The sequence below is a fragment of the Fusarium proliferatum genome (genome assembly GCF_900067095.1).
Source record: "Fusarium proliferatum ET1 genome assembly, contig: FPRO_scaffold014, whole genome shotgun sequence".
In the NCBI taxonomy this organism is placed as follows: domain Eukaryota; kingdom Fungi; phylum Ascomycota; class Sordariomycetes; order Hypocreales; family Nectriaceae; genus Fusarium; species Fusarium proliferatum.
Window position 1 is genome coordinate 80,464 of NW_022194803.1, and position 13,909 is coordinate 94,372.

Sequence of the window (13,909 nt, forward strand, 5' to 3'; positions counted from 1 at the left end):
TTCATAATCATATTCTAGGCCATTCAGATGCAAATTTTCAACATTTCAATTCCAAGTTGCTTACCCTAAGGTGAGCACTTGGAGAAAATCAAGATGGAGCCAAACTTTGATGCCATGTATTTCTAAGGGTATCAAGGAATATTCCAGTATACGAAAAACCATCGGATTCGATTCTCGGATCGTATGTTGGTGATCATGATTTGCATAGATCATTGGCGTCTTGCATCGCCCTCGCCCAGAAAGTCCACTCAGGCTGTTCCCTGTCCTGCAAGGGTTCTTGTGGGCTCGAGGCCCGACGCCGTGGACGTACGCATGGCTCACTTCGGAGAGCTGCTGTTGTTTATTCTTCGTTTTTATGTCTTTGATTACTTGGACTTGTTCTTCTGAGCCTGAGCCTGCTCGTAGATCCAGTCATTCAAACCAGCACGGTTTCTACACATCATTAGCCTCAATCCTGTCATCGTAGCACATTGGTAACCTACCGTGCAATCTCAAGAGCGTAAAACTGCATACGAGGCACAAAAATCGTGGTATCCTCCTCATACTCAACATCGGGTCTATCGCGTACCATGGTACCAAAGTTATAATCGTCAACCTTCTTCTCATACGCCATCATGAACTTTCGCCAGCGCTCCTTGCCGGCCTTGCTCTTCATTTCGTCCTCGTCGACCTTGGCAGCGGGGTCGAACTCGGGGAAATCGGTCTTGAGGTGCTCCATGATCTCGTCGTCGATCTTTGTCAGGCGGAGAGATGAGCCCTTGACGCGCTCGAGGATGGACCAGTAGGTCTGCATGTGCTGGACGACTTTGACGGCGAATTGCTTCTCGATCTGGGAAGGTTGTTAGTTTTCGGAGGGTCGTTTCAGATCGTGGGGTAGGGTGCGTACATCTTCGTTGTTCTGGGCGTTCTCGGCGTCGAAGTTCTTAGGCACGGGGGCGCCGGCCATGTTGTCGAGGGGATCCATGGTGAAGTGTGTGCTTGTTCGTCAGGATTCGCTTGCTGGTTGTGTATGGGTTTGAAGTTGGAGGTAAAGTTGGGCAAAAACTTGAACGTGGGGCAATGATGATGGAGGGGCAGCCACAAAAAGAAACGAAGCATGATATCAGCGCATAGTGTTTGCGCTTGTTAGCACTGTCTGTCTGCACGGTACATCTGGTGCCTGCTGGAACATGGTAGACATATCTCGTGATGACTACAATCTGCCAAACATGTTGTGGTTTCTATCAACAACCTTGTCTTCTATCTGATGCTTTGAGTTATATGACTCATGCGGTGTTGTTGCTTGCTGATACCATTGTGGCGATTGTCTGGCCCTACAGACCACAGTAAAGGCTCCGACGCAAAACACTTACACCAATTCATTCACCACCAAAAAGGGTATCCCCGAAGGCATCAAATTTGATACGTAATGCAAGCAAACGTATTGTTTCGGGTTTTCATAATTACTTCCTGATGGTTCGTCCTGATATCACCGTCTCTTTGCTTCAGCCCTCTGTTGTCTAATCGCAGTGCTACTAATCTTCGTCGCAAAATCATCCGTTTTGCTCACTTCGCCATCACCAACCTCGTCAGCATCCAGAACATCAATCTCAAACACTTCGAGTGGCCTCCATCCCTTCTCAACCCTACGATCATTGATTGCTTTGCCTCCACTACGTGTCTCTGCAGAAACAACAATTGCGTCTGCATCTTCTTCGTGAATTGGTGGACCAAATGGATCGCGAAGTATAATGCATCGCACCTTGACTCTTCCGTCGCGTAGAGTGGCAATTGCTTCATCAGGAGTTCGTTCTGTTGGTGGAGATGTAGATACTGTGTCGTAATCGAGAAGCGTGGAGAGGAATGAGAGAACAGTCTGTGAGCGTTCATCCCATGATTGAAGCTCTTCAGCGTACTTCTTCTTTACGAGAAGCTCGTCACTCGATATACCCACAACGAGAGTGCATGTCTTGTCAGAGTCTTTTGGCGGTATGTTGAGAAGGAGGACGCTTGCGTGAAGCAATAATTTGTGACCTGGGTGAAGATGATCAAACGTGCCGCCTAGACAAACCGTGTTGAAGCCCTTTTGTTGCTCTTTCGGCGACGAACTCGATTCCGCCGTCAAACTGATTCCACCTTCGATAGCCACAAGTTGGTTCAGAGTAAAGGTTTGCTTCTTCTCTGCGAGTTTGAGAAACGAGGAGAGCAACTCATAACCCTCTTCACAACTGGGATGGTAAACCGCTTCCCATGGTCGAACCTTTGTCGCAAACGCAGCCAAGTCCAACACAGCCGTACAATTCGCCTCGAACCCTCCATCAAAGTCTTGTTCGTAGCGTCTTCCCTTCTCATGGTCGATCAGAACAATGCGCACATCCACACTCCCCTTTCCAGCACCGACGTCAACGGGAATGTTCTCCTTGGCGCAGATGACGGATGTAAGAGTGTAAAGGCCAGCAAGGAGATATTGAGCATTTGTCCAGGCGATCCTCTTTGAGTTGGGAGAAGAGCCGCTGAGAAGAGGCAGTGCGAGGCCAACTATGAGTGTTTGGGGAGTTGGTGACTGTTTAAGTTTGGTGAGGACGGATGTTAATGGTGAGCGATAGGCAGCTGAGAGTGTTGATGCGGAGGGAGGGCGGGGAGGAGATGGTAAGAGAAGAAGTGATGGGGCCATGGTAAATTTCACTTCAGACAGTTGTATCTGGCTCAATGATTCTATTTGTGCTTGTAAAGCCGAAATTTGGCGAAAAGAAGTGAGCGATCCAAGGCTTAAAAGGCCCAAGCAAGAATGTCGTGATGTTGATGTTGGTGTCGCAGGCCGAGGTACTTTACCCCGCTAACGTCATTGTGTTTACTTGCATTTACTTGCATGTACAGACCCGCTTCATGAATGAGGTGAGCATGTAAAGGACAAACACCACTTGTTTTGCTTTATATTTATATATATATCAGCAGAGTTTCCTTGCAAAAGCTTGTTACTAAATTTGTGACTGGACCAAGTCAAGTGAAAACTCAATCTGCTTGCAGGTGGTGCACAATTGACTTTGCCTGATTGATAACAGGAACGAGCCCAACAGTATTTGGAAGAAGTGTATAACATATTGGGTTTGGCAACAATTGAAAGGAAACACCTCCAACTGTCGAAACACAAATGTTTATTTCTTTGCTACCTCTGACTTTCAGGCATCAGTTTATGTAAGCCAGGAACAAGTATAAGAAGCTCAGTCCTCCCCCTTCTCAATCGACCACTCCAACCTGCATCTTTACATTCTGGTCATATTTGCTTCTGCAACGCGTTTGGAGACCTAGACTCACATAGGGACCTGGTATCTCCCAACCAGATCATTGTTGACTCAGGGGCAACACAAAAGCTCAGATTCGAGCATGCCGCAACTAAGTATATTGTCTTTTGTTCCAAGTTGGCTTTCAAGTCAAGTCCAGCTTCTATAGTGTACAGCCCAATACACTTGAATGAGGAATTTGTAAGTTGATGTCTTTCAAGTACTCACATTGGTACTTATGGCAAGGCCTTTAGATCATGGCTGACGAAACAGCTTGACAAGAAGCAACAAGCAGCTAGAAGGCATCATAAGATAACCTGGTAAGATCTTCTAACACTAAAAGGTAAGAAATAAACCCTCTCAGTACACATAAATAGCTAACCCCTTTTATATACATGAATCTGTCGACAGCACTACAGGAGTCTAAAGAATATACAATGCTTCGGAATCTGGCTGACTTGCAAGATTGGAGAGCGCAGTATATACTACTGAGACAAGATGATGCAGTCTATGTCCCTGGCCTATTGAAATTTACCAGTCGAACTCATGTCGAAATACCTATCTTCCCTGTCGTCTGCTTGAGATCATCTTGGTCTTAGAAATATTTATTACAGAAACACATTACAGCAAATAAACATTACTTTAATTGACACTGGTAGAAAAAACAGAGTTATATGTAAGTTCAAAAGAACTGTTGAAAATTATATGGGACGCAGCGTTGGTGCTTGTCGAGGATGGGCTGACAGTGCTAAAGACTGTCAGAAGTGGCAGACTCAACAACAATGATTCAACATACTCTATTGACGTACCAGTGGAGTTACAGAGAAGCATTTGGGTTACGAAATACATAAACCCCAAGGCTTCCTCCCTATCTGAGTTTGTCCTCCACAACAAACTCACATCTTGCAAAGCTCCAGAGGGAGAACAAGGCCACGATGGACCAACAAAACATGATGGAAATGAATATTTCCATGCTGATTGGCATGGTACGAATGGTGAGTACTTATTAAACTTGGAAAGATTTGACCACTGATTAATTGCCCAGCTTCTATACATCATCCAAGAACAGAATGGAATAATCAAGGCCCTAACGCGGCGAGTCCAGGATCTCGCAAGTCAGGTGTAGTAAGTCTCTCCCGACAATGAAGTATATGCAATATAAAGCTAATGTATTCTCTAGCGCCATGAGGTCAGAGCTTGCCCAGCTCCGAGCTGGGATAGTTCCCGGCTTGGATGCTGGGAGCGAGGCTGTGGAGGAGGGGCCTGAGACCCCAGATACACTCCTCCACGGTCTCGATGTTACCTACCAGCTCCCAGGAGATGGAGAGGCACCGGAGGACCAACAGCAATAGATAAATCGCCCTAATTTTCTAAATAATACAAAACTTTGCGGACACAACAAGCCTTCAATTGCGGAAACACCCTGTGATAGAAATAACGACACAACATCCTGAAGGTTAACGTGATCAATATGATCAACTAAATCTCACCCTTTTAGCAGAGATGGTAGCTTTGGCATCTAAATGACCCAAAGGAGCTACTGTAAGAGAACTTTGAAGATTTGGAAGAGTCATGTACCATTACTACCAAGGAATATTGGTGACACCAGTTCTGTATCTGGGTGTCAAAGGTGTTGGTAAACCAACTAGAGTAACATATTTACTGGCTGCGAGCAGAAGTTAAGTATGGATGTCTCGACCAAGAAAAATTATTCAGTGCTAATAGCTTGTAAACTAGGTGTGACAGGAGATTTTAAACTACCGAGAAGCAAGTGTAACAGACTTGTATGCTCGGAGCAATGGAGAGGCCCGAGACCCCTGGCACACACTCCTTCATAGCCTCAACGTCAACCACCAGCTCCCCAATGGTGAGGAAAACACCGAAGAACAGACCCAATAGAATAAAACTATACAATACACATCCTCCAGAACCGAAATCGCCCCATGATAGAAACCACAAATGGTAGCATTTGGACAGTTTAACGTGACCATATAAATATTACGCTCGCTACCTCTCGCCGTTTCTCAGCAAAATCGCTACAGCTAGAATTCAAAATAACGCAAAGATAATTGAAATCGGTTTGGGAGATGAAGGAGCTTGTCGACGGAAGTCAAGGTGGCCCCTTTGGGCCTTGTTACAGGTGAGTATATCCGCTCCGCTTCGAGCACCCCGTGTACTAATGCCCATGGTAGCTTTGATAACGACGACGGCTTTATTACAGCTATTAACCAAAGTGCTGTCCAGGAAAACCTTTGGATGCACCTAAAATATACATCTATGCTATATGATGGACAAATCAGCAAATGACAACTGCAAACACACAAGAACGAGTCTTGATGCCGTGACAAGCTATAATCAAAACATCTCGACAATTTGGCAACCTATTACAAGCGACAGCACTTCGATGCTTCAACGTTACAATTATATATAGTCCACTAGATCTTATCATTCAACGAAAACAGCCACCAGGAAGAGACCAAGGCGGCTCTCAAGCCCCGCCATGCGATAGACCAAGCTTTCTTTCGCTAACTAAGTTCGATCTGAGCCCTAGGAGCTCTGCGTACACCAGGACAAGGCAGGTAACCCGGTCAATCCATAAAAGTAAGACTTGGTAGATCCTGAACCGAATCTACAGCGCTGGTCTGCTTGTTTACACTATGTATATAGAGAGGCGGCGTCATGTAGAAATCAGTCGCAGAGCTCGCACATAAGGTCAACGCACCTTAGCTCAAGGAATTCATCGACTTGATGGACCAGCCTCGCACGGCGATCCTCAATAAGGCTGGCAGGCATTTCTTCAATGATGTCAGTTACGGCAGCCAGCCCAGATTCCGCTTCCAGCAGCAGGGTGATAAGTGGGCGAAGTTCAACTGGAAAGGGAAGGCAGATGAAGATATCGGCAAGCTACTCATCCCGGCTTATCCCTTGGAAATTTTGAAATTAGTGAGATGCTCTAAGCGCTTAGAGTTAACTCACAAGTAGATCCGATGGGTGTTTGATGGTCCAGGTCACTAACATACTAGTCATGGCAGAAATGCCAGACAATACTGGAGAAAATAAAAGACGGAGATGCTGAGCCGGGCGTTTTCCCCGTCCTCGATGCGATGGAGGACGCATTCAAAGAGGTCATCATTGACGTCAAGGATATATATCAGCTCAACAATGAATGGAGTTCGAACGGACATAGATGGACAACCCCTGCACTGATCCGACGGAGGCAGCAGAAGAATAGTGCCGCAGAGAAGGCAAGCCAGAACCCAAGTAACCCACCATGCCGCACTCGCAAAGGTACTCCGACTACGGGCCCATGTTGAGCGTGACGGAAACATCGACCATCCTGACCAGATCCGCAATTCAACACCAGAATCTGAATTCTCTAGAAGCAGTAGAGCTCAAGAACGAGCCTCACCACTGTTGGATGGAGAGAAAGGAGCCTGAGAGTATGATGATTCATGGGAGGCAGAGCTCTCCACTCACCGGGCCTGGCAGCTTTGGGATCCATGGCCATGACAGTGACGACGAAGATGACTGCCAAGTTCCTCGAATAATGGGTCAGGCACGCCAGACGTCACATATCCGGGCAAGTAAAGAGAATCGAGAATGAAGGACGAGATTCAGCTGACCCTACATCTTCACAGTATAATGTTGGCCAAGACATTCAGGTGTCTCGAGGCACAAGATCATCGAAAGCAGAAACTAGGAATCTTCATGCAGCGATGATATAAAAGTTGCAGAGGACGTGAGTTCTTGAGCCCTCGTGGCATGAACACCCGATAGCCTTATCCTCCATCCCGTGAGTCTTCCGTTCAAGAGCCTCTCACAGTTCGACATATGGCTTCAAAAAGAACCCCCCCGCTGCGAAACCACCAGCCGGTTGCAACAAGCTCACTCGTCTCGCGATCTCACCTTCTCCAACCGCAAACAATCAGCCAGCAAATGCATTCTACAAGATAAAATCTTGATATATAGGTACTCACAACATTTCATTCAACTCTCAGTGAACTCGTTGTAGACCACATCAGTCACCTGATCGAAAACCGTGCCGACGGTGGGTTGGCATACCTTTGGGATCTCTGTCAAAGCGATCCCGATTTGTCGCCACCAAATGAATGGGGACCATTTCTAAAGTGGTTTTTGGCAGAGTTGCCAGAACTTATCTGCGGCCTCGAACTGCTCTACGAAAAGATTAGTTAACAAGCAGAAGGTCTTAGTGGTGACTGATACCCCATGGTAACAGATATAAGTGCTAATAGCGAGAATCTGGTCCTAGGCAGTATGAACCCCGCCAAGTCTGTTCATCCCGCCCGGGATAAAATTCTCATTACAATTATTGTACTTCAGCTCTAAAAGAACGAAACTTTTCGACTTCACTCAACTGTACAACCCGCAAGAGTCATAAATCAACCAGCAGCTTATATACTCACCGGGAGCGCGAAACTCATTCCAATTGTTCATTTGGCCTGCAAGACAGCCCAGGCACTTGACGCCAAAATGATCTAGGGACTTTGTGAGAGACTTTCTCTTAATGACTTAGGCGAAACAAACTCTTCAAGGAAGTTTGTTCACCCTGATATTCCTGTCAGTCAACGAGAGGATCATTCTGGATGATGAGCACAAGATCGAATCGAGGACGACAACGATCTAAACCTCGCAGAAGGAGAATATTCTTTCCAGATGGAGCCACACTATCCTATGAACCTTCTCTTATGATCTCCGGTACTGGCAGACCAAGTTTATGGTGAATCCAAGTCAGGATACCCCAGTGGTATTCTGGATGGCGATTCCTAAGCCAAACCCAGACAATCCATGGATTAAGTGCATGAAGGTGGCCAACTACGACGTTAACGATGATGCCTTACCTATTCGTCGCCTAATTGCATATAACCATTGCCCCATGGATACAAGACGACGTCCCAGAATGCTGAACCAGGACTCAAAACAACACTTCTCAAAAGAAGACAGTCTATGGAACGCGCCCGAAAGCCCATCCCAGGGGTCCTGAGAGAAATCAAGACAGATGTCACACAACCTTTTAATTCATCAAAACTCCTAATTTAGGACGCTCGGGATAGAACAGAGACTTGATATCGACGAGACCGCTGATGAAAGTCACACTTACTCTGTACGTGTACTAGAAATTGTTCGACACAGTATGTTATATACACTCAACATTTCCCTATTACTTTTTGAGGACAGCAGAGGAGGACGAGGGCCAGATATCATCGAATATGGCCACATCCATATAAGAAAAGCGTTGCTGCCCGAGGCGAGAACTTAATACGGAAGCCTCAACACATTCCAATGTTTAACCTTGCATGCTGGAGGGGATCACAGTTCAGCTTTTGAACTCCAGTATACAAGGCAAGTGTGCGCTTGAATTGGGGGTAGATCAACATTGCTGCCAGCTTCTTTGCTGGAGCTCACAGTGTCAAAGGACCAAACGACAACCAGATGATGTGCTGTGTCTCGCGAAGCAGCTCATTGTTTCTGCTTAGGTAACTGCACGTATTACGTCTGTCTAATGAAGGGTATAAGCGGGATGCGTCAGGCTGGCGAGATACCCCTGTATCTCTGCCCAGTCTGCTACCTCTCTGTGTCACTAGTATAGGTACTGTCAAGCATTCTGTCATACCAATGCCTCCAAGACCCAGAACCCAAAGGCGAGTTTATGGCATACTTCGTACGTTCCATGGGGTTCTTTTGAACAAGTTTATGCTTCAATGGCGACACTATATAAAAGAGTCTCTGAGCCGCCCTTGACTCGAGTATTATAGCATATGGACGTGTTAGAAGGAGCCAAAGATTGGTTTGACAAAGAGATTCGCAACCGACTAAATCCCGACGAGATCATCATGAAGTGAGAAGCCTTTGACCTGTTGTTAAACACTTTCACTGATGCTCTAGAAGATGACGTGGGTAGGGATGAAGGTCAAGTCCAGGTGCACCAAGTTGGACTCCCTACCAACAACCGATCACAATACATGCGAGATGGCAACCTCTGGGGTGCATATAAGCTATCCCGCAGTATCATCATAGTAAAGCCGATTTTTATGTGGCATCAGCTTATTGACTCCCACCAGACCTATACTGGAAGTCTTGCGATCCTCACAAGTCGAAATACCAATAAAGGATACAGATATATAGTTTTCCCTCACCAAGATATATTCTGCATCCAGACAACAGAGTGGAAAACCTTACTACAGCACTTCAGGGTATAAGCACATCGTTGGTGGTAAGGACACCCTCAACGGGGATCTCGCTGCGCATAAGGACTCTGCGCTGAAGCAAGGCGACGCTGATCTCAAATTCATGGGTCCCTTTCTCAATCAAGTGTTGATGCCAATCAACACAACGCTCAATGAACCACCCAACTACCTTTCCCACCATCATCATCAACATGCAATGGTCAGTAATCACAACAAAAAGACAGATCAGCAAAAACATACAACAGCGGGGATTCGCTGGTCGTCACCGACCCAACTACTAATCCGCCGGTTAGTGGCTTGACTATGGGAGAGCAGACGGGATCCCGTATTTTCCACTACCTATGGTCGTATGTACTCAGGTTTCTGTAAGCTCAGATTATACTCTTACCCTCGTCGTTGAGTTTACGATGCAGAACAACGGCATACACCTGCGGACAATTCCAACGTGGGACCTTCACAAGATTCTTCAAGTCGCAATCACAAAGCGACCTGGAGTAGACATCGGGGAGAGCACAGGGCAGAGCCGATTCAGACTGGCCGTTCCTGCTCGGGTATGACTCGTGACTGAGAGCTTAAATCAACAGAGAGAGCTTAGGGTCTTAATACCCTGTGTACATATCTACACAGGAAGCGCAACATGTTGACTGAACAACTGGCTATCTGATGCCATGGATCTCTATTGCAAAGCTCTATATATAAACCGTGTCAATGCTAGCGGGCATGAGCGCCGGAAGACTAAACAACGGAGATGACATGGGCGACATGGATTGCCATGAGAACCCACTATACGGAGCTCTATATACCAGCTGCCAAGCCGTCTCGAAACCATTCTCATCCATGAGTAATATGATGCCTGAAGCTCTAGTGCAGCTTCTGCACAGAAGAACAAGCGATTAAGATAAAATCCATAGAATCTACGGCATGATTCAGTAGCTAGGGTCTTCCTATCCCTCTTCGCTTGAATCCTGAACGAGCACAATCTTCTAACAACTCAGAGGTACACTATCTCCTCGACTGAGTCAAGAGATTGGAAGAGGAGATTACACTTTTCAACCGAGAAAAAACAGCCTACAGCCGCCGAGCCGACTCCCGCTGCTGAGCACGACCCAGACGTTGAAATGCCAGACGAGCCCGCCGAGCCCACCCCTGAAGAGTCCGAGTCGACCACTAAGCCAGCACCGGCGCCTACTGAGCCTACTCCCGAAGAGTCTTCTAAGCCTGCCTCTAACCCCGCGCCTACCCCTGTCGATATCGACATAGAACTGACCGACGACGACGAGAGTCCAGATGACGACGAGATCCCAGAGGGTCAGTTCCTTACCCCTCCGGCTATCGTGCTCCCATCAGGGCTCGGTACCACAAACACCATAGACGCCAAGGCATAGCAAAAGGGAGAACCAGTGCCACCTAACGTCACCCAACCCTAGTTCATCCTAGAAGAGGAATTTTTTGACCACCCGGTCGACCCTACTATTCCCAACCCTAAGATAGAGAAATTCATCGGCGAGCATGGCGATTACAGCCTGTAAGATAGAAAGAATAGGCTATTCAGCGAGAACGGAGAACTCGAAGAGACTGTCGTGAGGTTAGGCATCCCAGTCCATGCTTCTTTTCCTAGGTAATCAGACGGACCTTGCTTTCAGTGATCTGAAGCTCCGACTCCCTCAACGCCTTCTTCAGTTGAGAGTACGATGAATAGAGAGGGATCTTTCCTCAAGTGGCTTCTTGCAAAATCCCCAATCCTCGTGCCGGCACTTCAACTTGACCATGAAAGAGAACCTAATATAGATAGATCTTCCTTGCAGACAACCACCCCACGCACAATTCAGAAGGATAGGGAAAAGGTTATCTTGGTAGTGGACGATCCCCTGCTATAAATATAACTTACCATGAGAAAACCAAGATCAGAGTTGGGATGGTTCTATATATATTATGAAGAGGCGGAGTAGTTCATCTTCACACAGGCCCCGTCTGTTCAAACCCAAACGGCACGGGGAGATACCCTTACATTTAGCGCCCAGTTGCCCACAAGAACTCGATGAGCGACGCATCGCCTGACACAAGAACTACAAGAGGCTTACTACCATCTCACCAACCATGCTTCCAACGAAGAATAAGTCCAGAAACAAAGACTTGAGTGTTGTTTGGCGTCGTCATTCAACACACCACTGTGCTATTTTGGCAAGCTCATGAAGAAGAACCAGATTCTACTTGGAAGAGCAAGAGACGAAAGCGGCGAACCCATCGAGAGGTTCATGGGGAGAGACAAAATATACGCTAAGATCGTGCCGTCGATCGAGAACCTTCTCATCCTTTGGATCAACTCCGAGTGACTAGGTATTACAATCACCCTCAATATCGCCAAATTCAGAGTGCTGTTCAGGAGAATCAACGAAGCGAATGACATCCTATTGAGAACAGCAGCCGACGAAGATGGTCATCTCATCGACAAAGACGCCTTCGAAGAGAAAATGCACAAATATTGCTCAAGTTGTTGTTCTCCGTCACAGCAAGATCCTCAAAACACTTATAGGGAGCCAGTAATCCCCTCGATTTTCCTTATCCCACAAGACTTCACTCCATATCGAGTTTACGAGAAATCACCAGCAAAGCTTTTCCCAAAATATCATCAATTATTTCTCTGTCAATACAAACTCGTCTTCCCACCACAACGAAATTCAATGTTTCTCTGTTCTTGCCCTTCAAATATCGGAGTGTCACCCAGAAGTGATGGGCAAATCCTTGCAATGGTGGCTGCGGACGAATGTTTGAGCTCACCCCTTTTTGCACTGCATGAACCTGAAGATCTCAGAAAATGAAGAAACATATATCTAATACCTTCTTTAAGAAACTTAAAGTGGAGCTATAGCAGACGGAAGCCCACAGCACGGCCTTGAATCACAGGCGATACATCACAGACAGCGCCAGCTATTGAAGTACCCCTTCTACAACTCTTGTAAACGAGGATAATTTCATATCTATATCATGATAGAATTATCTTAGATGCCATTCCTCGCTTCTCCGCAGAAGGTCCAGCCCCTTGTGCATGAGTTCAAGGTATATTGTAAAGACAGGCACTGGAGCGGCAAATTTCCTACTCGTCGAAGCTTATTTGAGGCGAAAGCATTTTAAACCTTCAAACGATGCGACTCCTTCTGAGTATATATTTCACAAGCGAGCGATGTGAGGAAGGTATGGTCTAGAGTCATCTCCAAGTACGTTTTCCCCAGACATTTCATGATGATCGTAGCTGACCTCGTCTGAAGAAACGCATCGACACTTGATGTCCTACCGCATGACTAGGCGTATGAGCTTCCCTGGAGAGAGATATAGCAGACAAGAGATGCTGTAGGGAGAAATAAATCACTATAACTTCTACTCAATTGGATCCTGAGGGTGAAAAATCATGCGGAGTCGATGATAAATTGGTCATGACGGATGCGGAATTGTGGTGGGTAATGGCGATAAAGCACGGTGATACCGAGGTTAGGGTGAGGGTTGAGAGTTCTCAGGCTTGCTTCTTTGTTACCATGAACTCAAGTTCTCGACTGAAAGCAGGGAGGATAGCTTCAGAAGGTCTTGAGAAATTATTGTAGCACCGAAAGCCGTGTTGATATAGTATAGACTTAGGTAAACTTAGGCAAATTTATTATAAATTTATTACGCCTTTAGACTAAGTTAGTATGCTAAATTAGCTCTACGTCACCATCTTCGACAAGGTCGTCGTCATAGCAGTACCTAGTAATTCGAAGCCAAGTGATTGCCATAGTGTAATGAGAGACTTCGGGACATTGACCCACGGCTAGAGGAGTAAAGGCGAAGGTTGATACTTGAAGTTGAACAAAATTATCCTTGAATCCGGTACAGATGTATACTTTAGCGTATACTTCTTGTAGTTTGGGGACCACCATGTAATATGTCGCCGTGTCACGAGGTTTGATGAGTTTGCCCCATGCCACTGTAGGAGAACTTGGGCTTAATGCATTCTGCAGAGATAAATTGATCCCATCGACATTGAAGAGAGTCTTGGCCTGGTAGGCGTTGTATCAGTCCAGTCGCACGGAAGGCACAGCTTGGTTTTGGGGTCGTGCTCTTGGCCTTTCCCAATGGAACAGCCGCCATCGCAACCTACCTTAAGGCTCAGGGCACCCCGATTACTTACAAACACGCATGAACAGCTTGCTACAAGCAACTCAGTCTCTCAGTTGACGACATAAATCTCTCTCCTCACATGGAAGGCCACCAGATGTTATCTGTTTGTAACATTTCCTGCCTTGTGCTACCAACGATGAGCACAAACGGACAAGAGCATCGCGAAGGAAGCAGTTGACAGTTGCTGTGCTCTCCCAACTTCCGACGATCCCGAAATCAATTTGTCATTTAAACGAGAAGAACCAACCAACAACTCAAGCAAATCGTTTCGTCTCGCGAACCTTCGCTACT

The 13,909-nt window shown here is 46.4% G+C and overlaps 4 protein-coding genes and 1 non-coding gene across 5 annotated transcripts; 2 read left to right on the forward strand and 3 right to left on the reverse strand.

Annotated features, from left to right (window-relative positions):
* Positions 1–365: 365 nt before the first annotated feature.
* Positions 366–964, reverse strand: FPRO_04162 (putative DUF757 domain protein; the record flags this gene model as incomplete). The annotated part of the gene is made up of 3 exons (XM_031223708.1): positions 366–432; positions 483–829; positions 887–964. The coding sequence occupies 3 exons, from the start codon at positions 962–964 to the stop codon at positions 366–368; spliced, it is 492 nt and encodes a 163-aa protein (XP_031089040.1).
* A 504-nt stretch (positions 965–1,468) lies between these two features.
* FPRO_04161 (uncharacterized protein) lies at positions 1,469–2,653 on the reverse strand (the record flags this gene model as incomplete). The annotated part of the gene is made up of 1 exon (XM_031223709.1): positions 1,469–2,653. One exon carries the CDS (start codon positions 2,651–2,653, stop codon positions 1,469–1,471), a length of 1,185 nt encoding a protein of 394 aa, XP_031089041.1.
* Positions 2,654–4,195: 1,542 nt separating this feature from the next.
* FPRO_04160 (uncharacterized protein) lies at positions 4,196–4,612 on the forward strand (the record flags this gene model as incomplete). The annotated part of the gene is made up of 3 exons (XM_031223710.1): positions 4,196–4,255; positions 4,306–4,385; positions 4,441–4,612. The coding sequence occupies 3 exons, from the start codon at positions 4,196–4,198 to the stop codon at positions 4,610–4,612; spliced, it is 312 nt and encodes a 103-aa protein (XP_031089042.1).
* Positions 4,613–9,699: 5,087 nt separating this feature from the next.
* rrna6 lies at positions 9,700–9,815 on the reverse strand. The gene has a single exon (XR_004093520.1). It is a non-coding gene; the product is annotated as a ribosomal RNA (ribosomal RNA).
* Positions 9,816–9,873: 58 nt separating this feature from the next.
* FPRO_04159 (uncharacterized protein) lies at positions 9,874–10,851 on the forward strand (the record flags this gene model as incomplete). Its single annotated transcript, XM_031223711.1, has 2 exons — positions 9,874–10,017; positions 10,462–10,851. The coding sequence occupies 2 exons, from the start codon at positions 9,874–9,876 to the stop codon at positions 10,849–10,851; spliced, it is 534 nt and encodes a 177-aa protein (XP_031089043.1).
* Between the last annotated feature and the right edge of the window lie 3,058 nt (positions 10,852–13,909).